This window comes from Anarhichas minor, unplaced genomic scaffold, assembly GCF_050575085.1.
Source record: "Anarhichas minor isolate MPS153535 unplaced genomic scaffold, ASM5057508v1 ptg000035l, whole genome shotgun sequence".
Classification (NCBI taxonomy): Eukaryota; Metazoa; Chordata; class Actinopteri; order Perciformes; family Anarhichadidae; genus Anarhichas; species Anarhichas minor.
The window spans coordinates 3,207,098-3,232,691 of NW_027466481.1; the positions used below are offsets into that span (position 1 = coordinate 3,207,098).

At 42.6% G+C, this 25,594-nt stretch overlaps 2 protein-coding genes across 8 annotated transcripts; both read left to right on the forward strand.

The window, feature by feature from the left end:
- Window positions 1–242: 242 nt before the first annotated feature.
- inpp5b (inositol polyphosphate-5-phosphatase B) lies at window positions 243–14,256 on the forward strand. 4 transcript variants are annotated; one of them, XM_076106770.1, is made up of 19 exons: window positions 243–451; window positions 1,789–1,932; window positions 5,112–5,205; window positions 5,827–5,982; window positions 7,287–7,388; window positions 7,635–7,749; window positions 8,647–8,763; window positions 9,167–9,354; window positions 9,473–9,584; window positions 9,693–9,802; window positions 10,229–10,364; window positions 10,510–10,620; window positions 10,726–10,891; window positions 11,203–11,438; window positions 11,748–11,855; window positions 12,267–12,351; window positions 13,026–13,153; window positions 13,250–13,361; window positions 13,818–14,256. In XM_076106770.1, exons 1-19 carry the CDS (start codon window positions 265–267, stop codon window positions 13,925–13,927), a joined length of 2,517 nt encoding a protein of 838 aa, XP_075962885.1. In that variant the 5' UTR covers window positions 243–264; the 3' UTR covers window positions 13,928–14,256. The 4 variants fall into 4 exon arrangements, with proteins under 4 accessions (XP_075962885.1, XP_075962887.1, XP_075962888.1 ...); XM_076106772.1 differs by lacking the exon at window positions 243–451 and adding an exon at window positions 1,064–1,410; XM_076106773.1 differs by lacking the exons at window positions 243–451; window positions 1,789–1,932 and adding an exon at window positions 3,060–3,185.
- Window positions 14,257–14,460: 204 nt separating this feature from the next.
- mtf1 (metal-regulatory transcription factor 1) lies at window positions 14,461–25,520 on the forward strand. Of its 4 annotated transcripts, none has more exons than XM_076106699.1 (11): window positions 14,461–14,540; window positions 15,655–16,183; window positions 17,939–18,177; window positions 18,788–18,919; window positions 19,206–19,279; window positions 19,656–19,789; window positions 20,076–20,153; window positions 20,321–20,423; window positions 20,514–21,181; window positions 21,463–21,532; window positions 21,841–25,520. In XM_076106699.1, exons 2-11 carry the CDS (start codon window positions 15,719–15,721, stop codon window positions 22,341–22,343), a joined length of 2,466 nt encoding a protein of 821 aa, XP_075962814.1. In that variant the 5' UTR covers window positions 14,461–14,540; window positions 15,655–15,718; the 3' UTR covers window positions 22,344–25,520. The 4 variants fall into 4 exon arrangements, with proteins under 4 accessions (XP_075962814.1, XP_075962817.1, XP_075962815.1 ...); XM_076106702.1 differs by lacking the exon at window positions 14,461–14,540 and adding an exon at window positions 14,588–14,663; XM_076106700.1 differs by lacking the exon at window positions 14,461–14,540 and adding an exon at window positions 14,671–15,015.
- The last annotated feature ends 74 nt before the right edge of the window (window positions 25,521–25,594 follow it).

A 25,594-nucleotide genomic window follows, 5' to 3' on the forward strand; every position in this document is an offset into this window, starting at 1 on the left:
TTCGCTGTGGTGGAGGGTGAGCTGCGTTCATATGTTGTATTGCATTGCCAACAGACGGGCAATTAAAAAGGAGAGAGACAGATAATAATGTGTTCCTCGAGATAAGTATAGTTTCTAGTGAAAAAATGTCATGGTAGTAATTTATCTAAAGGGCCCTTACACGTTTGTCATGCTGCACTCTTTTTTTTTTTTTTTTTTAAGTTTCCTCACCAGAGGAACTTGCAGTTGTGGGTGAGTTGCACTCATTAACATTACAGCTCTATCATGAAATGCTACATAACTGATCCACTGCATGAAATTCAAAATGACATTGTTTCCTGTGTTCTTTATCTGATTCTAGGTGCCGATACTAAAGTGAGAGTCAGTTACCAGGAAGAGGAATTAGAGCTCAGACTTCCTTTTGGTTCCCACTCGCGTTTCTTCCTCAGTGAGGTCAACAGGGCTTGGAGTGGTAGGTCAGCCTTCAGAGATGTGTGATATTTTCTCAAGACACACAGCTCTAATTTATTTTACTGAGAATGGTCACATTTTCAGAGAAAAATGCCGTTTGAAAATGAGTTTAACTGAGATGACATTGGCAAGGAACCACGTGTGGGGAAAATACTATCCATTCAAACAATGCAGTATCTTGGACCCTCACTTCTTTTCATGCATTTGGGTTTAGCAGTTCATATCTTTTTTATTTGTTCTTGTCCGAGCAACAGGAAGCGGACGCGCCCATGTCTGAAGAAGTCTAAATAATCTGCTGCTCTAATCATCTGTTTCGGAGGGAACCTGCTCAGCCAGTCTTCAGTTGCCTTCAGGTTACATTATGTGGCAAACTTAAAAACTTAAATTTATTTTTTAAATTTGACAGTTTACAGGAAAATGAATTCAAAAAACGGTACACAAACACGTTCTTTGAGACAGTTGGTGGCTGTGGTTCACAATTAACACCATTTTAGAAGTGCAAACTGGTGGTGTCACTTCATCTGTCAGTTACTGGGTGTGTACATGATGCATGGCTGAGAAAAGAGAGAGAGAAGGGGTGGAGTTTGGATTGTGTACTCTCTTTGTCTTTTTCACACTAAGTGTGAGCGTCATGAGAACAGTTTTCAAAAAGGACATACATCTTCCGCTTTAATGCGTTTCTTGAACTGCTTTTTACTTTCTGCTTCCTGTGCATCTGAATGGGATGGGCCATTGAAAGGTTACTTTTGTTAGGGATGTGTCACCTTTGACACTGGCTCACTATTTTTCCCGGTGGAAACTCAACGTGAGCACAGACAAAGACTGATGAATGTTGTTTTTTTGTGGTACTCTAAGATGAGCCACAAAGGCTTTTAACCGGGTGAGGGATACCAGTGATGGAACGATTGAATGACATTGCACCTGTTGTTGTTAAAAGGAAGAGTGTGGGAAGTGGTAAAGGTAAGCAGATAAGTGAGATGTCTTTAATGCACTGCAGCGCCTGTAACTTGAAGCCTCATTTAAAGCAGTAGAGCACAAAGTGTGGAGCTGGTCTTACAAACTTGAAGTAAGACCTATATGGAAGAGCAAGAAATAGAAAGATGTTGCTTAGAAATACCGCTGTTTTATTTCTTTAACTCAAGTGGGGTAGATAAGTAAGCACTCTTGTTTATACCATGAATCTTACCATTACTGTTGGTATCTGTCTATCCTCACCACTTTTGCCTGAAAACAGATCAAAGTTCAGAGCCGCCTCTTGTTGTATTCTTCACTCGCAAAGTATTGTGATTATCCTAACTTATTCTTATTCTCATGCTCTCTCTGTCGGTCTTTCTTCAGAAGTTTGCAAGTCAACCACACAGACACCCAAGTTTGAATGGATCAGCAAGTACCACAAAGCCACCAGAGGCCAGGGAGTTGTCAAGCAGGCCCTTGCCCCCCTCGGGACAACACTCACTAAACTCAACCAGCACCGGAAAACAGGTTTGTAATTTATTTCTATTTGCAGAATTTCACAGCCAGTTCATGTCCAGTAAAACTTCAGTAAATTGGAATAGGTCTATCAGTATTTGTGCAGTGGATGACACAAGATGCTCGTCTTTATCTCTTTGGTGTTTGCTCACGCAGATAAAAGTCTACATCAAAGGGTTTCATGATGAAACCAGGTAGTTTTGAAAGCATCATTTCCTTAAAGTGCAACTGGCCCAACCTGTGTATGAGTTGTAACAAATGCACTCATAACTGTCAGAGAGCCATGTGGCGAAGGAAACCAGTCGCAAAATAGGCTTGATGTGTCATTTCATTTAAGCGTAATGGCAGCGAGCCGGCATGGACGACAGCAACATTCTTAAAACAAATTAAATCATCAGCGTAATAAGTTATAAAAATACCGGGCTATACAGGTAGGTTGTTAAAAGTTTTTGTTTTTTGTTTTTTAAATGTGGCTTAAACTAAGCTGATGTGATACTGAAGGGTGGTATGTTCTACACTGGAACTTAGACAGCAAAAGCATGCTATGATTTGACCCAAAACAACATTCGGTTGCCGAAATAATGTGCCGTTTTGTAAGTAAAGTACCTTCTACCTCTAAAGTCACAATATAGACCATTTCACATTTGTAAACTTGACCTAAGCTGACATGAAGTAAAGCCGGGGACCCAGGCTGTTCAATGCAATTCATTTTGAAATGGTCTATACAAAGAATACAAATACTATACTTTACAAATAATTGTTGGCTTTGTATATGTAAAGTTTGTTTAATTTGTCTTACATGTTGATGGCCAATTTCACACAGATTTCATTCCACATGATGTTTTTGCATTTTAGATTAGAGCCATGCTGTTTATAACACGCATGTTAATGCAAAATATATAGTGTAAAAAGTATGTAAAGGAACAAACAAAGATGCAATGTTCATATGCAAGTCATGCCACGTTTTGCATCCATCTGGTCCTTACAGGGTGTTAAAATAAGCTATATAAGTATTTATTCAATGTGTTTATCTTCTTGAAATGCACGAGCTTAACTTCCTTTCGTGATACCACTGTGGTGAAGCATTTTCCGGTCGCATCATCTACATCTACATACTCGATCTGTTTGTTCAGCCTCCCGTCTCTGCAGCGAGGGAAGGCAAACTCCTCCCACTACCATGTTAGCATGGGTAGGTCTGATGCACACTGGACATTGCTCCTCTGCACAGAATGCGTGGGAGATGTCTAGGGTGATGAGAGACTCTGGTATGAAAAATATTCCTACATTCGTTTATTTTTGAATGGGTGGTGAAAAGAAATGCCATCGCACAAATCTCTAGCATGCAGTCTACGCTAATTAGCTAGCTTTCTAGCTAACTTAATGGTAGCGTGTATTAACGTTAGTCCTTATTTCAAAGAAGCTAACTTTAGCTAAAGGAGACAGTATTCGTCAGGCGCGATAATAGTTTGTTTTTTAAATCCTAAATATATTGTTAATGTGATATGTTCCTGCTTCAATGTGAAGCTATCGGGGATGTTAGCCCACATAGACGGTTAGCTTAATACACTAGTTTACGGCTGTTATTAACTAGTCCTGTCCATGGTGTTGCTGTGTGACAGAAAATTACACACCTGCTGTGGTTGGTGGTGCAATAACGTGTTTTGGAGAATTGTGTCATCCATTAGGGCACTGGTTGTGTCTCGCTTCTCAGTGTGCTACTCTAGTTTCTGCCTGTTTTCAGTTAAGAGACTTCCACTTGAGGCTCATCCTCTAAGCTAACTTGTTAGCCTGTTAGCTTAAATCAGTGGTCTGTAAACTTTCTTCTGGCCTCTCAATGAGATAAAGGTGGCTTACTTGCGTTCTGCTTTTTGTTGTTTGTTTTATTTACAACGGTTGACAAGAGAAGTAAATCACAGAATGTGTTCTCCTGCAGTTTATTACCAATCGTTTTATCATGGGGGGGGGGGGGGGGTTGTGCAATGTTGAACTTTGTGCAGATGTAGTTAAGACTCTTTTAATACTGAAGAGCCTGAGCCCTGATATAACTTTACATTTATGCTGACTTGTGATCGACCACAGATAGGCGTGTGAAACTGCAGTTAGTCACACTTCCTGCAACTTACTCATTGGAGGTTAAACGTTTAAGCTCATTAGCTGGTTGAAAATACTAAAAGCATGAACAGGAATGTAGGATATGCCATGAAATAGCAACGAAGCTCACACACTAAAGCCTCATTGGTTCAGGTGCTGGTTGCAGTAATGGTTAGGTTTAAGTAACTTACTAATGATAAACCATAGAAGTCCTATGCATTGTGTCATAGCTGTCTTCGGCAGGTTGCAAACAGCAGTGAACAGTCTCAAGCAGTATTGTTTATTAGTCGGTGCATTGTTGATATATCCGTGTCCAGTCAGTTAATGTCAGTGTATTTGAGCCGTGTCGGTTCTTGCGTTGAACGCTGCATCGTAGGTTTCAGTTTGCCAAGTAAAGGTCATGTTAATAATACGATTACAAACATGGAATCGTATACGTATCTCATCTTTTGGGTCCTGAGTACTGTTGGTCAGGTGCACCCTGAATGTAGTCTGCTTCAACTTTGTAGAGTTTAATTTCCTGTTGAAAGAACTTTGCTTTCCCTTTCAGAGCAGCCAGCTGTGTTCCCTGCCAAGCTGCAGGAGACAGGGGCCATGCTGTCTCATACTTCACACGCGCCCATTAGCTCCAGCTACTTAGGATGCAATAACTGTAACACACTGCAAAAGGCAGCCTCAGTCCATTGACCACAACAACCGAGCTGTGACACGGCACTTTTATGACTGACGTGTGGTACTGTTTTGTTTTTTATTCTTAGTGATGATTATGTTCTCCATATTAGTTTGTTAAAGAGTTGAAATATGGGTTTGCCAAGGGTTGGGTTCTTTCTTATTCGAGTGAGTCGTCCCAGGCTGTCGACACCTGCGGCAGAGTTTAAGATAATGTTGGTAGAAAGGTCTCCCAGAAGCTGACACACAGTCTTAACTGACAACCTGCAAACAATATATTAGTTTGTGATTCAAAGCAGGCAGTGCTAATGGACCTCATGTAGAATTGTGCTGTAATGCTGTTGTCAACCTTTATGCTCTGTGTTTAACATTGTGAACAAGTTAAAAAAAAAAAATGAATCTCCCTTTTCTCTCCTGCTCTTCCCCAACAGAGAAATCGTCGGAAAAAAAGGGAAGTTCCGAAAAGGAGAAAGGTGCTAACAGCGGCACGCAGAATTCCAAACAAGCCTATGCCGTCCCAGAAAGGTACGGCCTTTTTTAATGTTTGTATCCATGTGTACTTGCAAGCAGTCTTCTTTCCTGCCTTTTCTTGGTGCATTACCGCCGGCTGTAGATCAGTGGAATAGTGTGAAACCATTGACAGGAATGTGTATCGCATCACTTGCACGCTTGTGTTGCTACATGAGAACAATCAAAATGGGATGGCACTCACAAAAAGTAATCCGTAGCACTACTAGAGGTACTTCACAGGATACATTTTTATCCTTACTCAAGTAAAGTAAAGCAGCTATTTTGAAGATAACGCTCAGTAAACAACACGGAAATAGAGCTTCACCGTATAGTCTGGTTTCCTGTTGTCACTGTGGTGATCTACTATACATGAGGCTCTTAGTCTGGAGCAGAGTGTAACGTCTCTGCTGATCCCTACTTTTATTCCAGGCTTTTAGCAGAGGTATCCCTTGTTGCAGTTAGGCTGGAGTATCCTGAATGAGACCTGGCAGCTGTCCATACAAACAGCCAAACGCATAGTTTCTGATCATTTGTTCCCTCTGAAATCACACCAGTTTGACAAAATGACTCTCTTTCTATCTTGGACTGGCCCTCCTCTCAACGCCTCACTGTTATTTCTTCTCTCCGGGTCTCCAGTCGCGAGGACCGGGATGACCTGGTGCGCTCGTCCAGCCACACCACCTCCAACAAAGCTCAGATACTGGCCATGCCTCAGTTCGGCCTGCGAGACAACCTCATCAAGTGTGAGCTGCTGAAGAATGAGAACATTTACACGTACACGGAGGACTTCAGGTATTTGACTTGCTTGTTATAAATCTGTTTTAAAAATGTACATGTGTTTGGCAGATTGGTGCAGCGACTTCGACGTAGAACTAGGTGATCGTTAGGGGTGTACGGATACTGATTTCGGGCCATACTGACTAAAATAGCTGGCTCGGGTGTCGGTGACAATGGGGCTGATCTATTCAATTCCATTCTATACTATATACATTATATACGGGAATTCCTCTTGAAGTTTTGACCAATTAGTTGCTTCATTACAAAGGTTTACACTTGAATTTTAATTCCTGTTAATTTGCCGGTGCAAGATTTAATATGTTAATCATAAATAACAAATCAGTAAAGTTATATCAACGTATTTATTTAGTTTTAAAATGATATCAATAATGTGCTGATGTTTAGGTCGGGGCTTCTTTACAGTTGTGTTGAGCTCAACTTTATTGACAACTTAAGAGTCTCTCGGTTCATGCAGGAACAGAGGGAGCCCAGTGTGACTGTGAGCACAGTGTGGATCTTAAAGGGGTGTGTTGTGAAAGGAAGTCGGCATCTGTGGCTTTGTAGTTGGGTCTTTGCTAAATTCAGCTCCACTGTCTCAGACACTGGCAAAAAAACATGCACCAATGTAGGGCATTAACTGCTGAAGCTCAGGTTGTTTTTATCAGATTCAAAATAAGCATTTGCTGAAGTCGGCGTCGTGGTTCTGCTATGATGCCGACACTGCCTCCTGCTGGTAGAGCTGTGCCTTAATGTTTAAACCTTCATGAAGAATATAGCAGAGAATAAACAGGAGTATAGATATGATGAAAGATACTTTTATTTCCTCCCACGCACCAGACATGAAGCTCAGGTTCCTTGGAACTCTAACCTGTCTGTAGGTGTCGGTCTGAATGTGTTTGTGTTTGCTATGTGACCGACTCGCAACCTCTCCGAGGTGTTAGCCTATCTTTTCGCTGCCCAGGACTCTGAATAGCAATAAATACACTTCAATAGTTGCTATATATAGAAAAGATTACATGTATGTGCGTTGCCTGCTTTCATCTCGTATAACAGTACATACTGAGAATGTACTGAAAATCTATGCTGATTAAGCAAATTAGAAGAAAGAAGCTAAGGAAAGCAGCAGTCTGTATAAAGTCAGCTCCGGCATGGTTCTAGTTAGCTGAGTGTATGGACATTGGGGCAGTCAGCACAAAATTCAGAGCTCTGTGCTGCTGTTGGGTCCTTTTACCAATTCTCACAATTTAGGTTACCTTCAGCAAGCCACTGAAGTTGCTGCTCAGAGGTCAAAAGATGATATTATTCTCCAATACCTACAGCTTCTTTCTCGGCACATACAACGTGAACGGACAGACGCCGAAGGAAAGCCTCCATCCTTGGCTGAGCTGCACTGCGGCCCCTCCTGACATGTACTGCGTGGGGTGAGTACCGTTCACCCTGCTGGAGAATAGCCTCCCAGTCCTCCGCTTAATCCCGCTACACAGACAGATATTTCCTGGTGGAACCTCTGAGAGACGTATGCAGCCATTGATCCTGTTTTCAGTAGGAGAGCAGGACCTCCCCTCAGATTCAGCGCTATGTGTGATCCTGCCAACGTTTGCAAAGTTTTGAAAGTACTGAGTAAAGCTTAAAAAAATCAACATTTTACCGTTTGCCTTTCCTGATAGTTTTCAGGAGCTTGACCTCAGCAAAGAGGCTTTCTTCTTCAATGACACCCCCAAGGAGCTGGAGTGGACGAAGGCCGTGTCGGAGGCCTTGCACCCAGATGCCAAGTATGCCTTAGTAAGGAGCTCTTTTTTTTTTCCTGTATTAATAAAGTTATTAACAGCGAGTTGGTATGGGGACTGGGCCTGTGAACAGATATGTTATCTGTAGAGCTTGTTTAGCTCTTTTTTAACATGGATGCTGCTACCATAATGCTCTTTGATTGTGTTTGATGTGTTACAGTAGACACAGTAGTAACTGTCTACATCACATTACGTGGATTATTGCACTGGCTATTCCCAAGGAACAGTCGCGATATCCCTGCTTATGTGATGAGCTTAATGAGGCCTTGTATTTGAAGTTACTTTTTTGTCTTTCTCTTTTTCTTTCCCCGTATTCACTTTCGTCTGCTTCCCTTTTCTCACAGCGCTGACTCTAGCTTGTTCGCTTCCTCCTTTCTTGGCTGTTTTCTTCTCGCGATTTCAGTCTGTCTGTGTGGTACATCGGCAGTATAATGACGTGTCATTTCTTCATCCACTGTCAACTGAAGCACACTTGGCTGATCTGTAACTGACACTGTGTAGCTCAACAAGCTGGAAAATACATGTTTTCCCCTTCACATCTGAATGTTGATTGGGGATGTTTGACAGGGAGGCTTATCAAACTGTTTTTACAGCCTCTCATGCACAACTGTTTTGTATTCTGGGATGTGCTTTTCACTTCTGTTTTCCTTGAAATAAGATGACAGTAAATGTCTTCAACTGTAAATGTTGTCAGTGTTCACAGTAGTTGTGGGTGAAAAACAGTTAAGAAGCTGATGTAAACCGCAAAAAACTGTATGAAAGCACATTTCATGTGGCTGCAGGGTCAAGTGAACTCCACTGTCATTTAAATAAAAGAATATCCAGCCATTATGCAGGTTACATTACTCGGTTAATCGTTGACGTTTGTACATCTACTCATGTTCCGCTACAGGTGAAGTTGGTGCGACTGGTGGGCATCATGCTGATCTTCTATGTGAAGAAGAAGTATGCGAAGTTCATCTCTGATGTGGAGGCTGAGACTGTGGGCACTGGCATCATGGGACGGATGGTAAGGACGGAATTTACAAGTCTTAATCTTTCATGCACTGATCCTCATGTAAAGACGCTGGTGTTGTGTATATTATAAGAAGCTACACCTGCACTGACGCCTCACAGCAAGAGGGGCCCGGGTTCGATTCCCGGGCTAAATGGGCCTTCTGTGTGGAGTTTGCTTGTTCTCCCCGTGTCAGCGTGGGTCCTCTCCGTGTTCTCCGGCTTCCTCCCACAGTCCAAAGACCTGCAGCTTAGGTTAATTGATGACTCTAAATTCTGCAAGCAAAGGTGGATATATATATATATATACTGTATATCACTGCATAATGTCTAAAACATTGCATTTTCTCTGAATCCTTTTGCAGGAGTTTTAAGTTGCGTTGCCTTCTATGTTATCTGAGTTTCTCGTTGATTCAAAGGGAAATAAGGGGGCCGTGGCGGTCCGGTTCCGCTTCCACAACTCTGATATCTGCGTGGTCAACTCTCACCTCGCTGCCCACATTGAAGAGTACGAGAGACGTAATCAAGACTACAAGGACATATGCAGTCGTCTCCACTTTCGCCAGCTGGACCCTACCCAGCCTCCACTTACTATCATGAAGCATGAGTATGAAATGAAATTACAGAGTTACATCCTATGTATTAAGTGGTTTCTGTATAGATGAAAATTCTTATCCAATATCCAACTGAGACGATATTGTCTCTCCATGTTTCTTTCTCACCAGTGTGGTTTTATGGATCGGAGACCTCAACTACAGGATCACTGAGCTTGACGTCTCAAACGTGAAGGAGCTAATAAGCAAAAAGGACTTTGAGACCCTGCACAATTATGATCAGGTGATTATCAATGTGGTACTCTTCTTTCTGCTATTTAAAAAAAGAAAGTCTTTACTCATCACTCGTGTTTATGAGTCGTGATACTTACCAGCTGCAAATGGTCCTCAGCTCAAGAGGCAGATCGATGAGAAGGCGGTGTTCGTTGGCTTTGTGGAGGGAGAGATTGATTTCCAGCCGACCTATAAATATGACACCGGCTCTGACAAGTGGGATACAAGGTAATCTCATACGAAGGCCCGACTGCGAAACAGCAGAATGCAGCATTTATAGTAAGATCATGTTCACAGTTAGAGTAAGGATAGTTGAAATGTCAAGTACTGCAACAATGAAACTTCTCCTGTGAAGCTTTATCTCTCCATTTATAGTGTGGCTTTGTCTTTATTTATGTCAAAACCAATGTAATGTAATGCAAATGGTGTAGGGCGTATCACACTTAAATGCAACACTTCAGCAGCTGGTATTTTCTCTTTTTGTTATAACAGCTTGTCTTTCATGTTTCCCCCCTTTTTCTACATGTGAAGGGGCTTCTTGCTAATGAATCGGAAAAATACAACAAACTTTAATTTGCACTCAAACCACCCATATTTCTGTAACTGTAATACAATTACTTGAGTTTTAATATCTGGGCTTTCTTGTGCATTCAGTGAAAAATGCCGCGTGCCTGCGTGGTGTGACCGTATCCTGTGGACAGGGAAGAACATCATGCAACAGCATTATCAGAGTCACATGACTCTGAAGACCAGTGACCACAAACCAGTCAGTTCCCTGCTTGTCATCGGGGTAAATGATTCTGCATTATTATATAACTCTTATCTGCTCGATTCACGTCAACAGGCTCTTGTTTTCTATTGCCAGTGTATTTTTTTATGTCTATGCTGCATTGTTACTTTGCCTCTAACACGTTTCTTCTTCTCTGTTCCTACAGATCAAGAAAGTAAATGCTGAGGTCTATAAGAAGACCTTTGAAGAGATCGTACGCAATATAGACAAAATGGAGAATGAGTGTATTCCATCTGTGACTCTGTCCAAGCGAGAGGTAGAGTTTCCCCATCACATTCAGTGATCAATTTAAGGATACATTCACATGAAATGGAGTAGAATTTTTTTCGAATTTGCCTCTAACCGCTCCCTCTTCTTTCAGTTCCACTTTAAGGACGTGAAATACATGCAGCGCCGGGCAGAGACGCTGAGCCTCTTCAATGATGGGCAGGTCCCTTGTCAGTTTGAGTTTATCCAGAAGCCGAATGAGTCCACGTACTGCAAGCCCTGGCTCACAGCCGACCCTCCCAAAGGCTTTATTGCTCAGGGTGAGTAGCGCGTAAAATAAGCTTTTCACCCTGGGTTCACATATTTCATTTTGATAAAGCATCATTGTCCTGCCTTTTTAAGTTTTAGAAATTGTTATGTACACTTGCAATGTTTTTTTTTTGTCTTGCAAGATAAGTAATTAGAGATGTGTTGATGGTTCACAAACCCTCGATCAGTATTACTTCAGTGACTGCTTGTCGTGACCGAAGCACAACATGGCAACTCACTGTTGCAGCAGGCATGAGTTCCTGAATCATGACAGTTCAGCCATACCCTTACTTACTAAACGTGCATCTCTCTCAACTTCTAGGTGGCTCTGTGGACATTGAGCTTGAGGTTTTTGTAAACCGCTCAACAGCGCCTGAACTTAACTCTGGAAAGGAGCAGATAGAAGACATCCTTGTGCTCCACCTGGAGCGTGGCAAAGACTACTTCATCTCTGTGACAGGGAACTACCTGCCCAGCTGCTACGGCTCCTCCATCCATTCATTGTGCCAACTAAGGGAGCCCATCCAGGACATGCCGCAAGAGACCCTCCGGGACATGGTTAGTGGTCCCACGGGCAGAGATTTCTTCACATTTGGCACAAATGTCCACCTGGACTCAAGAATAAAATGATTACATTGTGGTGGTCAACGGTCATTGTTTCCTCACAAAACACGTTTTTTGGCTATAATTCAAAAGTTGATGTGGAAATTATGACATTTCACACAACATTTTGGATGTAAACTGCAACTTGACTGGTTGGCGGAGGCATACATCCCCGAGGCGGTAATTGTAGTTTTATAGTGTTTCATGTTTTAAGTTGAATCCATTGTGACTGAACTGCGTGTTTTTGTTTGTTCTCAACATCAGGCGGAGATGGTCGGAGGTGATAGTGAAGGAAACACTGAAAAGCCTCTCGACATTCCTAAAGAACTCTGGATGATGGTGGATCACTTGTTCCGCAATGCACTCAATCAGGTGAGAAAATTGCTGAAGCTTCTATTTTGGTGCTGTAATAAAATCAAAGAACACGTTACACGTGTGATTTCGTATTTTTGTGGCAATTTTCTGATATTCTCATATTCGTGAAGGGAATTATTTAACGGTTGGCCTCCTGTCAAACTTTTTTTGTCTTGCGTATAAGGACAAATGCATGAAAGTCGCTGCATGCGCCAAGTAGTAAGCAAAATGGGAATTCATCTTTAAATCTTTTCTAATTTAAACATAAGATTTTGCTTATTTGAATTAAGTCTGTTGCAGCTCTACTGCGGCTCAAATCAAAAGAGCATTTTCAGCCCAAGTGAAGCTGTTAGTAATTTACCTCCTTGACTTAATGACTGTGCATTTTAAGGAAAACAGATTTGATATTTACCGTCCTCTTATTTGCAGGAAGACATATTTCAGCAACCTGGGCTCCGAAGTGAATTTGCAGAAATAAGGGATTGCCTTGACACTGGCATTCCAGATTCTCTCCGTATCCTTCAACACTATTGCCATCATAGCCATCGTTGGAATTTTTTTTTTTATCTTTATGAAATATTTGAAGAAGTTACACAGTGTAGTCATACATATTTGTTGTTTTGACAACAGCCCCTTTTTTATTTATAACTACTCTGTATTTCTGTTGGTTAAAGGTATTATGAGGAACTTTAAACTTGTTATGAAACTGTCTGAATTTAATACTGACGCCTGTATACAACCTACATAAGTACGAGACGATCAAAACCATCGGGCAAGAACAAGAGACGTGTTTCAGATTGTAGTGTATCCACGCCGCAGCAGCGCCTCCTCTGGCTAGGAGGAAGCCAACACAGACACCACACTGCTGGAGGCCCAGTGCCATGTTCCTGGGCCCTTTAGAGGGAAAGCACGGGAGAACCAGACCCAATGAGTGAGCTGGGAAGACTGTCAGAAGATCTTGCTGCAATAAAATGAGAGGTTTTCTAAGCAGACTCAGAAACGCTACCGCTTTTGTCCACAGGGACCCCCAACATCAACACAAGAACCTCGTAGTAGCTTTAACCTGCCCCTTTTGAATGACTCCTGGGATGTAACAGTATATTATAGTTTTATTTTTGCACTAATTACATTTCAAGACATGCAGATTCTTCTCAAGAATTACGTCCTTGACTCAGTATTGACCTGCAGCGGGCAGCAACCACTCAGCGGCAGAGGCCTTGCTTCTCTTCCTCGATGCCCTCCCAGAGCCTGTGGTTCCCTATTCCTCTTACCAGCAGTGCCTAGAAAGCTGCTCCAATGCCAGTCAGTGTGAGAAAGTGAGTGATACAGCCGCTGATCACTATCGATCTATTCCAAGATGTGTTAAATCATCTCTAGCTTTTTACAATAATGTTAATTTCTTTTGTTTTCAGGTTATTTCCATGCTACCTCAGTGCCATAAAAATGTGTTCAACTATTTAGCTGCCTTTCTCCGTGAGCTGTTGAAGAATTCTGCTAGCAATCGACTAGATGTCAACATCTTGGGTAAGAAGCGGAAGCAGGTTGCATGTCTCTTTCATTTGGGAATGTGTTATTATTAACTGCTGCTTTGTGTTTTCATCGGCATGTTGAGAAAGTGAAGGGAAACTAACAAATATAGCCACAGGAAGTGAAAATGAATAAATAACCTGTTTAATACTCTGTTCTGTTTATGACACAAGGACTTATTTTCTTTTCAATACTGGAGAATGGATGCTCACTTAACATACTCCGTATACGTAGTGGTTGAATATGAATTCAATTATAGCAACAGGAGGAATTGTAGCAACATCTACTCTACAGATAATTATAAAAATGATATACATGATCATTTATGACATTGAATTTCTTCTCAACTTCTCTATCACAACAAAAAGATAACCCTGCAAATAAAGGTATAACATTAAAGAAAATGAAACATTGTATTATGCTATTTGAATAACTTGTTTTCTTTCTGCATAGCCACCATTTTTGCCTCCTTGCTCCTGAAGTCACCCACCAAGCAGGATCTTGCAGAAAAGAGGAAGACTCAGGAGTTCTTTCAGCACTTCCTGGCCCAAGGCTCCTCCTAGATGGAGGACCCTCCTGTCCTGTATGCTGAAGCTGAACACTAAAAACTGTACAGTCCAGTATTTGAAATAAACCTGAATAATTTCTTAGATGGCTCTTTGTATAGATATGTAGTATAATTATAGTGACGGTTCTTATCTGATGTTAATTGTTTCACACACAGCAATCTTTGTGATGTGTGAATGCACAGAGTTTATTGTATATCATTGAGCATCTGTAGGGACGTAACAATTTGAAATGTATGTATATTTTATTTAAACAAATAATTTGTATTTTAATGTTTCTGATCTCAACAGCAAATTGTTTTTATACATAAAATGGTTGGAGATAATGTGTGTGTGTCACTGGTGATTTTTTTTACAATCAAAGAAATAAACACAAAATTGTTTATTTTTCTCAGTGTGTTTGTATGAGAATACAATTTATAAAATACACTTGTTCTTTAAAAAAATAATGACATTTGATGTTTTAATTTAACAGTCGAAATGCTCTTTAATTTCCCATAATTCATCACGAATGGCTGTGAGTCTGTGACGTTGTTTGGTATCACAGGGAGGGGATAGAAAGAAAGTGCTAAACACCCAAAGCATAGGGATAAGGCTTAAAATTGGACAGGTAAATATATTTTAATGTAATTTCCTTTTCAGTTGATGAACCTACGCGTTAACGCGGTACTGGGTGTTGGTCAGTGTGTCACCTGGTGTCGTGAAACTTGTTATCCTAGCAAACGGAAGATAGGTAACGTCAACTGTCGACAGGGAACTAGCTAACGTTACTAGCTAGCTCCCTAGCTTAGCTGTGAGCTAGCAAAGCTATGCATGTGCAGAGAAATAAGTGATAACGTTAGTTCTCATTGCTAGCTCCCGAACATTAATGTTTGCTATCTGACGCACGTAAGGAAAATACAGAAATGCTAAATGTTGACTCTGCAATCGAGTCACTTAAATGTTAACAAGTGCTAATAACGATGGACGTGTTATTTAATATACACCAGCGACGGTTTGATATGTGTTTGTAGCAGGAAGCTAGCGACACATATCTAAAGCTAGTAACGATGCAGACCAAGACGTACTCTGTGAAATAACGTCAGGTCAGTATCTATTGTGACACAGCTTGCTAAACGGTGTAACAACCATCCGTTTCGTGACATTAAGCTAAAGCTAAATACGGTATTGTCATTCAAAACGGGGGTAAACTTCGCAGTCACTGCGTGTTTATCAGGCCACTCTAACCAGCTATGTCTAGTAAGTTATTGGAAAAGTTAACTGGCATTCTTGTGTGTGTGACATCTTTCTTACGCTACTCGTAACGTCCTTTAAAAGGTAGCCTGGGGTGGGCGTTAATAAATGATCACTCATGTCAGTTTTAATTAGCTGCGTTCAGCCGCAAACTGTCTCGTGACTTCTGTCATTGTTATCAGAAAGTTCTAGATTCCGGTGTGGTCGCGTTAGTTTCCGCTTGTGTCCTGTTAACTGCAGGGAGCGACCCGTTTCTCACCGCTACGGTTAGATCTGCTGCTATGTTAAGGACTGTCCACACCTCTTTGATCATTTGGGACAGCATTGCTTACTCATGGAGATGCAGCATTCAGTCTTATTACATCACATAACTGGAACAAACTCTCAGAAAACATGAGGTCTGTTCCAACTCTGTTTTTCTTATTTGAATGCCTTAATGTATCTTCAGCTCAAATTCTATGTAATAATAATTTAACAAATGTATATTTCAGGCTGTAACGTCAACAGTGCGAGTGTGCAGTCCTCCCTGCCAAGGAAGGAGAGGCACCAGGGACCATGAGTGCGAATGGCCCTCACACAGAGGCGACGATGTACTTCGAGGTGGAGGTGGATCACCTGGGGCATGATGACGAAGAAGAAGAGGAGGACAAGATACACTTCGACAAAGACGACGACCTGATCGCCGAGCCTTCGTCGTCTTCTGGACGGGTGTACGACCGCACGACGGTGCTCATTGAGCGGGACCCAATCCGGCTCGATGAGGAGGGAGAAGAGGAGGGTCACTGTGGAGGCTACGACGATGGCGTCACCTTCCTTACTGAGGGGGAAGGAGATGAGGAGGATGGCTCTCTGGCCTTTATGAACGACCCCGACGGCATGTCACAGGGTTATGTGCACCACACCATTTCTCCAGACCAGATCCAGTTCACAATAAATCCAGGCTCCACTCGCATGCCACGCAACATAGAGGGGGCCACCCTCACCTTGCACTCCGAGTGCCCAGAGACGAAGCTGAGAGAGGTAAGCCTAAATATATGCGTCTCCTCCGAAGGATACACAGCTGCTACTTAGTACATACTGATGAATTTTTTATATGCTTGTTGGATTACCAAAGACATCTCTTCTGTCAAGTTTAGTCTGAACACAGATGTTCAATGTTGTCAACAGGCGGATAGAATGTGGTCAGCTCTATTGCTGCAGTAATGCTTTGTTTTGTTTCTTTAGTGCTGAAGTAATTGCTTGGTTTTGTTTGGTTATTGTTGAAGTAATTGCTCGGTTTAGTTGGTGGAGGCTCTTCCAATCATTCCAGCTAATTGCTCAACAGAACAGCAGATGGTTTAAAGATAGATCTAACGTGTCTATTGTCCTTACAGAGTGTTTGAGGCATAATGTAGCAATATAGCAAGTGGTTGCTATTTTGTTAAGTGAAATGCAAAGTACAGTTGCAAATACATTAACATTAAGCTGGAAGGTCTTTCAGAATTAGCTTCCCCAGCAGCTTGAGGTAGAAGTTAGCGACTCAATGCAACAAAGATTTCAGTTTATGTTTGTTGGTGGTGTTCCGTGTTCGTGTGTAGAATCTGCTCGGTTTTGACACCAATCCCAGCTTTATTAGTGGAAGTGGACTTTGAAAACATCTGGCGGTGTGCACTGGTAAAGTAGCCGGACCTTGTGCGCTAACGGGTACAGTGCTGAAGGACTGCTGGGAAGAACCCTGTCCTGTATTTCAGTTCTTTCAAATGACACATGGTTCACACTTCCCATCAAGGAAATGCGACATACAATTATTGTGCTGATGTGTCAAATCCACTTTTTTCGTGAAAATCATCTGTTGACATGATTTTGAGGGAACCGGGTACTTCCTTTTGTGAAGTCTTGTGGCTGCATCGCTTTTTAACTGCTGTACGCCGAGCCTGGTGTTTGTTTAATCTGTGTGTCATGTTGGATTGTCTTGATCAACATCAATGTTCGTCCATTGTTGGTTGGCTTTTATCTGTATCGATTTCTGGTTCAATGTTATTGTTATGGCTTGATTTACTGTGACAGTGATGGTGGAGCAGAGTCACGATGGTGGAGCAGAGTCACGATGGTGTGGGAGATGCAGACAGTGCTGAGCTACAAGCTTTGGCAGGCGTCCCACAGTAGCTCTGGATGTTTGCTTCACAAATGATCTCTCCCACATCCTTAAAATCTAAAGGAATGGCCTTGATGAGGTGTGTAGGAGAAGGTGTCCTGAAGTGAAGGGTTGAGACTGCTAGGATGAACACCATACCCATGTGTGAGTTATTCCTCCAAACTCCCAAAGCCACCACTTGCACCATAACCAATATTAAACATCACGAAGGAGTTGTTTTTACAATATCAGGGAGTTAATGGCAGTGAGTTAAAGGAATATTGGTAGCTGAGAATGTAGATGCTCTTGTCCACGACACGCTTCCTCCACCTGACGTTGTGTTGAACACAGGGTAACGTTGTTTTGAAGAGGAGAATGAGCTGCTTTTATTCACATTGCCTCGGGGCTTTTTGTGTGAGTAGGGAGCAGGAGACTGCCACACTGCAGTGGAGCTCGGTGCTGTGAAACAGAATTGGTTGGGATGTATTGCATGGGGGTGTTAGTCATCATCATCACTGTCCTTTTGTGCTCGCTCGCTTCACGTGCTGACGGGGGGCCGAGTCATCGAGTTCAGGTCCCGTCTGAAAGGTCAAACCGAGTTTGAATTCAACCATGTTTTTTTAAGCGCTAATGTCCCTCCACCCCTCTTCTTCCTCCGCCAGGTGAAGCGCTACCAGTGCATGTTAGAAGGCTGCACCAGGACGTACAGCACGGCGGGAAACCTGCGGACGCACCAGAAGACCCACCGGGGCGAGTACACGTTTGTGTGCAATCAACAGGGCTGTGGGAAGGCCTTCCTCACGTCCTACAGCCTCAAGATCCACGTGCGCGTTCACACCAAGGAGAAGCCGTTTGAGTGCGAGGTGCAAGGCTGTGAGAAGGCCTTTAACACGCTATACAGGTACGCCTTTACACGACTGATGTAGATTGAATTGTGTCATCAATATAACTGAAATGTATAATTGTCTTTGGTTTTATATAGAGGCGTGCTGATCTATTTTTGACAACAGCAGGCCCAGGTTACAGTCTGAGTCTATTTTGACCAGGTTCTTAGTTTCTAGTGTTTTCACTGTTCTGATGTTGCTGTATTTTGGCTGAGGTCTCAAGCAGTCACCATCCGAGCCCTCTGGTCTGTATTGTGTCTGGATTACGCTCTGCCATTAAATTCCTGGCAGAGGCTGGTACCCGGGGCAGCCCACTAGTGGCACACATGACCTGCGTGGATTCTCTTTTTAATACCATTACTTTCCTCTCCCCGTCTTCCATGACACGCAGATTCTCCTATACGACCACCACTTACTTCACCGTGTACTTTGTTCAGTTTTCTTCCATGTCTGTGTTGATGCAGTTGTGATCGAAATGTGGACTCGACTGTCTTTTTTCATGATGCTTTGTAGACGGTCTTAAAACAGGAATCAACACATGCTGTTTAATGCCACTGTGCTTCGCTTGTTTCTCTCTGCATGTCTCCCGTTGTGGTTTTAATGCGACACACTTGATTGTCTCTACAGACTAAAAGCACACCAGAGACTTCACACAGGCAAGACATTCAACTGTGAATCAGAGGGATGCACAAAGTACTTCACCACGCTTAGCGACCTGAGGAAGCACATTCGCACACACACGGGGGAGAAACCATTCCGGTGAGCATTTCCATTATCACACCATATTTAACCCCCCCCCCCCCCCCCCTCTTTAGTAGAAGATGAAGGAACTGTGATACTGATAAATACTCACAGATCGCTCTCTGAGTCTGTTTTAATGTTTGCTTGTCTACACAAATGACATGGTTAGGGCATTGTTATATTTAATGCTTTTACTCTGGTTTTTTTTGGGGGGGGGGGCTGCACTTTGTGTGTCATGAAAATTCATCACTGTCTATTTGTATATTTCTAACATGTTTTTTTTGTTTTCTGTCTTTGCCTTCAGGTGTGACCACGATGGCTGTGGCAAAGCATTTGCTGCGAGTCATCACCTAAAAACACATGTACGGACACACACAGGTACATTTCCTGGTTTGTTTTATGTAACAGCTGTGCCTCATTTGCATTTACATTGTTACAACTGCCTCCCACACACACACACGTGTGTATATATATGGACATTTTTCTGTGGTTTTGTTTGAACTATCTCTTCCTTTCAACGGTCTGTGTAGAAATGTAGTTGTAGAAGCAGAGATGGAAAAAGCTGTGGCCATGTGTACTTATTGGACAAATAACTTCCCTGATTGGCAAGCGGTCATTGTTAGATTTCTTTGTAACATTTTTCTCTATTAAAAGTTAAGTAGCAACTTTTTATCTCGGCTGACGTTTTAATGCTTAAGCGTAACTACGAGTCTCCTTCTGTATCCTTCCCTCTTCGTCTCTCCTCACTCCGTAGGGGAGAAGCCATTCAACTGTCCCAGCGACGGCTGTGAGAAGACGTTCAGCAGCCAGTACAGTCTGAAGAGTCACATCCGGGGCCACGACAAAGGGCAGCCCTTCACCGTCACCCTCACCCACCCGCTCTCTGAAGTGAGTCCCAGCACAGCACATGTTCTCCATGCACAGCCTGAGGTTCACGCGACACCAAATTAACCTCTGCAAATCTTTAGAGTAAACCACTCTCATAAAAACTACTTTTGCACACCTTTTTCTCAAATTAATAGTTATTCATTGTCATTAGCTGCTAGTTTGCTTTTTTTTTTGGTGAAACTATTTTTTTGTTGTCATTCTTTTCCAATTTTGCTCCACTCTCATGACGCTTGATACCAAAGCAGTGGCAAGTTTTAATCGGGTCCAATTAATCTCTTAATTACAGGATGCAAATCACTCGCTGTGCCTCAGTGACTTGAGCCTCATCTCTACCGACTCGGAACTACGAGAGAACATCCATAATGTGAGTCTGGTTTAAAACATGTTCTCAAGATAGTCCGTAGAGATGGCCATTAACAGGCAACCGTATCGACACCTAAGTTCAATTGTCACTGTATTAAAAATGTAGAGGTAAAACAAGAATTTCTGCCATTTAATGCATTTATTACATATGTTTTAATTGTATTGCAGGCTCACCATTTGGACCTCAGCAATGTTACCCCTGTGAAAATCTTTGAGCTCATGTTCCAGAGTCCTGAAAATAGTGTCAGCCAAGATGATTCCCATCCCAACGGTGAGTACACACCAAAACCCGTCAGCCTGAATTCTATTGAATGTTCTCGTTCACTGAGGGGAAGTGTTTTTTATTTTCTCTCTTCCTCAGAGAGCCTTGCTGAATCCTTCAGCCTAGAGACGCCTACCCACTCGCTGGTGACTGATGGATCGCCTCTCTTCTCTTTCTCTCTGCATCATACCTGCTCGTCCTCCTGTTCCCACACGACTACAGCTATGGAGGCTCCTTCCCGGCTCCGTCGGAGCTCTTCCTCTCAGGCCTCCACCACGCCTGCTTCTGTCACCGCTGCTGTCGGCTCAACACAGCCTCCCCCTTTCATTCAAGTGACCGGGCCTCAGCAGATCTCCGACGTGCCTGCCCAAGCCTCCGTCCAAGCACCGAACCATGTGACCCCCCAGCACTACGTGGCACTGCCGCCCGCATTCCTGCAGCCGGATAGTGACACCCAGACCGCTCCTCTACCGCCAGCTGTCGCCGCTCCGGCGGCTCCAGCACCGACTACCGCAGCGCCGGGCACCGCTCCCGCGTCTGTCGTTGCAGCCGCCGCAACAGACGCTGTCGTGGCGGCTGTGGCTCAACCTGTGCCTTTGGCCAACCACCCCGTCACCAACCCTGGCCCCGGTTTGGCTACCACCCCCGCCACCATCACCATAGCTCCCACCCCGAACCTGCTGCAGCCCAGCCTGGTCATGACCGACCAGAACCTCCAGTGGATCCTCAGCAGTGCTGCCCACAGCCAGCAGAACCCAGATCAAGCGGTGAGTAATGCTCCCACTCAGAGAAATGGTGCCTCGATCTGTGCTAGTGTTGATTTTGTGATGCGTGCCTTCGAATCATAAGTATGTTCACGTGAGAGGATTAGCAAAAAGCTGCGTCCGTGCTCAGCAGGGACTCTGTATTTGCAGTAAGTGTAGCAAAGGAAAAGGTGTTACTTTTGATACAACACAGACACACCACACATTTCCCTTCAACCTTATAATGCTTTAGCGTGTCCTCATCATATCCTGCTTCAACTGTGGTGTTAAATATTTGTTCACAGTCGCATCAAGGAACTCCTAAAGTGGAAAAAGTTTTCTTCACCACAGCCATTCCAGTGGGAGGAAATGCTGGTAAGTCAATGAGTTGTGAGTTATTCTATATTTTTAGACATGGGCCAAAAGGCTGTAATTAACTCATAAATGTAGTTTTGATATCCAGGGCCGTGCTCAGCTTTAATAGGATTCATTAAATGGTAGAATGGTGTCCAGAGAGCTTCACTAAGATACTGTCACAATTAATGCACCGTGCTAGAACTGTTAAAATGGTGACTATAACTTTTATATCTCGTATTTATCTTCACTTTCTTTTGGTATGCTTTGCAGGACATTTGTGCTTCTTTGTTTTCGGTGAACTTAAAGTTCATTTTTTCTGTTTTCAGGCAGCTCTGTTCAGCAGATCGGCCTCAGTCTGCCCGTCATCATCATCAAACAGGAGGAGTCCTGCCAGTGCCAGTGTGCCTGCAGGGACGTGGCTAAAGACAAGAGTTCAAAGAGTGCCTCCTCCGTTGTTTCTGCCCCAGCACCGCCGCAACCACCAGAGCCCCCTCCCCCCCCACCGTCACAACCCCCAGAGCCTCCACATCCTCCAGCCACCGCGTCTTCTTCATCCAGCCTCCCCGCGGCTTCCTCCAAGGTGGGTGAGGTGAGGCTGGAGGTCCCCTCTTCTTCTTCTTCTTCTTCTTCCTCCTCCTCCTCTTCCTCAGCTCAGACTCTCTCCACGATAGCGAGCAGCACCGCCACAAACCCCCCCTCGTCTGACGGGTTAGCCAACATGGACGTCTCGGACTTCCTCTCCCTGCAGAGCCCCGAGACAGCCGCCAACATCGAGGCTCTGCTGCTGGTCGCCGATGACTTCAGCATGGCCACTGACGGCAATCCTTAGAAGAGCGGCCTTCTGAGTGCGCCCACTCGCCCACAGGCTTCAAATCCACCCACAGCGACGCCTCTTCTTTCTCCCTATATAGTGTGTGCATCTGCAGTGCTTTCTGTTCTGTAGAGAATTGTCCAACACACACTATACACACACACACACACACAAACTATGAATACTTTTTGTCTCATTGCAGTAGTTGTATTTTTAAAGACAAGATTAGTTTGCTTATGGAGATTTAGCAATGTCTATGCTAATGATGATAATGCAGGGAAAAGGCAGTAGATCCTTTTCTTTTTTTTATAAACATAATCCAAATGTATATAATAACTCTATATCCAATCTGAATGGATTGGATGAAACAAACGAGTGTTGTTGAAGCACTGATAACTTAAGAGTTCCATTTTCCTTGAAGGTCAGACGCCTGAGCAGGAAAACAACTTGTCTGTATATCTTTGTACTGTACTACAGGTCCTAACATGCTTAACGCTGGTATGCAACTGACCAGAATGCACTGTTTATTAGAGGAATTTACTTTAAGCATTGCTCCCAGTAGTAATTTGAAGGGTTTGGTCACATCGCCCCTCATAAGGCTACAACATGAAGTGATTTCCTCCGTATTTAGTTTTTTTTTTTTTCTTTTCCTAGGAAGACTAGTGTAGTCCAGAAGATGTGATAGTTCTTTTATTTCTTTTGACAGATATTTACTAATCGAGAAAAGAACCTGTGAGCCGATCTGCCTCTTTCAGTAAAAGTTAATACATCGATAAGTTGCCTATAACTTAAACTAATTTAAAATTGTACATGTTAATTTATTGAAATACTTGATTCTTTCATCATACTGGTATTACCCTTAAGATAGCAGAAAGAAATCTATTAATTTATTCCAATCACTTGTGTTTTGAAGTTGAGCTGTTTTTATGTTACTGAATTGTTTTATTTTAGTTTTGTAAGAACGTGATGGGTATTGTTTGAGAACAGAGGCACCTGCAGTCGACCGCACAGTGAAACTAAACGTCCCCGAGGATCCGCTTGTTTGCAAAGATTGTCCACAATGAGACAGTAAGCACCTACTGTCGACACCCCGTGTTTTCTAGGGTTGGGACCCTCTCAGGGATGCATCAAGTCACTCACAACTGATCCTGGTTCCCTTCATTTGTTACTCAGACATACGTTTTTTTTTTTTATTATCAGATGCCCACACTTGCAGTAGCCCTCCGTTTCGCTGCACTCTTCCCTGTTTATTGCACACTAACTTGTAAAGTGAGTAATCCGACAACTTGTTCCACTACAGACTTTTTTTTTTTTGTATACAACTGCTGTAAAGTAGCATTTAAAAGATGTGTGTCCTGGCAACGATGTAAATACAGTACATTTTAGTGTAAACATCTTTTGAGAAACTTGTAGATTATTCTAGAATTTGTATTTTTGTATAGACTTTTTGAAGTACTAACTCTGAGTTTGGAGCTAGTGTGTGTGTGTGTATATATATATATACACACCCTTAGTTAATGTATAGCCTCTGTCCTTGCATTCGTCCCCGTCACATGTATGCAGAAGAGTTTTTTGCCGTGTTTCGTTGAATCGGTCTTCAAGCAGCTGGGCTTTTGTACAGTCCCCATAGTCACAGAATATACGTAACACATAGCCTCCTGCTCAGAGTTTACCAGTATTGTTTCACACGGGACACAATGCAATGATGAGAGAACGAAGGCATCATGCCCTGTATACGAGAGTGCAGAGCTACTTGGCCTTACAACAGAACTATTTCCTTGAGCCTCCTTGCCTTCACAGTCTCTGCTTCGGACAGACATGCCAACCCATCATCTCATCGAGTCTCAGGCGATCACTTCCAGCAGCAGACCACAATAAGGCGAAAAGCATCGAGACACAAAAGTTTACCGTTTTCCTAGAAACTGCCGTCTGTTTGGAAAGTCGTGAATGGATATGCAGCGTAACGGTTACAAGTGATGTCATTCTACATTTTTAGATCCAGGCTGTAGGATCAAATACAAACTGACACGCGTGTCACAGAACACATGTCTGGTTTCTTTTTGCCAAAATTTAGGAGTGGATCGTCCCCCTCAACTCACAGATGCCAAGAAGGACCGTCAGATATGATGTGAAAGGCTCCAGTCACACATGTGCGCTAAACCATTCCATATATGCAGTATTAGTGTCTCCGCTCGGTTCCATTGGATCACAAAATGTAAATTGACTCAACATTTCTTTGTAAAAGGCACTGAAAATGTGTCCAGTTCATACCATCCAATATATATTTTCATACATGCATACAGTCAAAGAACACAACTATGCAATTTTACGTATGGCATAAGTAAGTTAAAATACTGACTCCATGACAGAAACATTCATTCCTCCCTCCATGAAGTCATATTCTGCCACAACCTCGTATGCAGAAGTCGCCTTTCTAATGCATACGATGTTTAACACGTTTCTGGAACTCCAGTACATTTTATTTCACATTTTGGAGTGGCGTGTCCGAGTACTGTTCCCATGAATGTTGCAGCAGTGTGATCCTTTTTACATGCTGTTTGAAACCAACTGGATTTGTTTGAGTATTTAGTGAATGATTCTGTTTTAAGAATTGTTTGTCAAATGTATGCAGCTTTTTTTTCTTTCCCAGATACATTTTGTGTAAACATGATTCATTTGGGCTCACTCCAATTATGTAATCACTTTTCACTCATTTAAAAATGTTGATGTGGATGATTTGTTGGCTCATCTTCACCAGTGAAAGTAGAACAGACAACGGTCCATATTTGTTTAAATCAATAAGCAGATGAATCGGTGGACATGTGGCCCACGTTTGTCTTTCTGGGAGTTAACCTGAAATGCAAACATCAGAAGAAGAACAATTCACTGATGGAGACATTTGTTTGGAAGCAGATTGTTTGATCACAGAATGTTATAGCCAGAGTTCTTTTTGAAGGCGAGAGCTGAGTTTTTCCTGTTCGGCAACATTTTAAGAGAAAAGAACAATATGTTTCCAAAGGAATGTCTTGAAACCCAAAGAGTGAGGAATAATTAAGGGTTTGTATTTTTTTTTTAAAAGAATGTACAATGTGAAAATGTTTGCTTATGCTTGTTTTGTACAAAAGTAATATGATAAATACATTTCTGAATTGAGAGCAATATAATACTAATAAAACCTTATCCTTGTCACTGAAATGATTGCTTCCTCTGCTTAATGAAGTGCTTCACAGTTCAGATTGACCTTAATTAGATTTATTTAGTCATAAAAT

Excerpts from the sequence above, each read along its gene's own strand:
- inpp5b (XM_076106770.1), top strand. The coding sequence starts at position 265 with ATGAAATGCTACATAACTGATCCACTGCATGAAATTCAAAATGACATT. Across the intron at positions 9,585-9,692 it reads CCCTGCACAATTATGATCAG|CTCAAGAGGCAGATCGATGA; the intron begins GTGATTATCAAT and ends AATGGTCCTCAG. Across the intron at positions 10,892-11,202 it reads CAAAGGCTTTATTGCTCAGG|GTGGCTCTGTGGACATTGAG; the intron begins GTGAGTAGCGCG and ends CTCAACTTCTAG.
- mtf1 (XM_076106699.1), top strand. The coding sequence starts at position 15,719 with ATGAGTGCGAATGGCCCTCACACAGAGGCGACGATGTACTTCGAGGTG. Across the intron at positions 16,184-17,938 it reads CAGAGACGAAGCTGAGAGAG|GTGAAGCGCTACCAGTGCAT; the intron begins GTAAGCCTAAAT and ends TTCCTCCGCCAG. Across the intron at positions 18,920-19,205 it reads ACGGGGGAGAAACCATTCCG|GTGTGACCACGATGGCTGTG; the intron begins GTGAGCATTTCC and ends CTTTGCCTTCAG.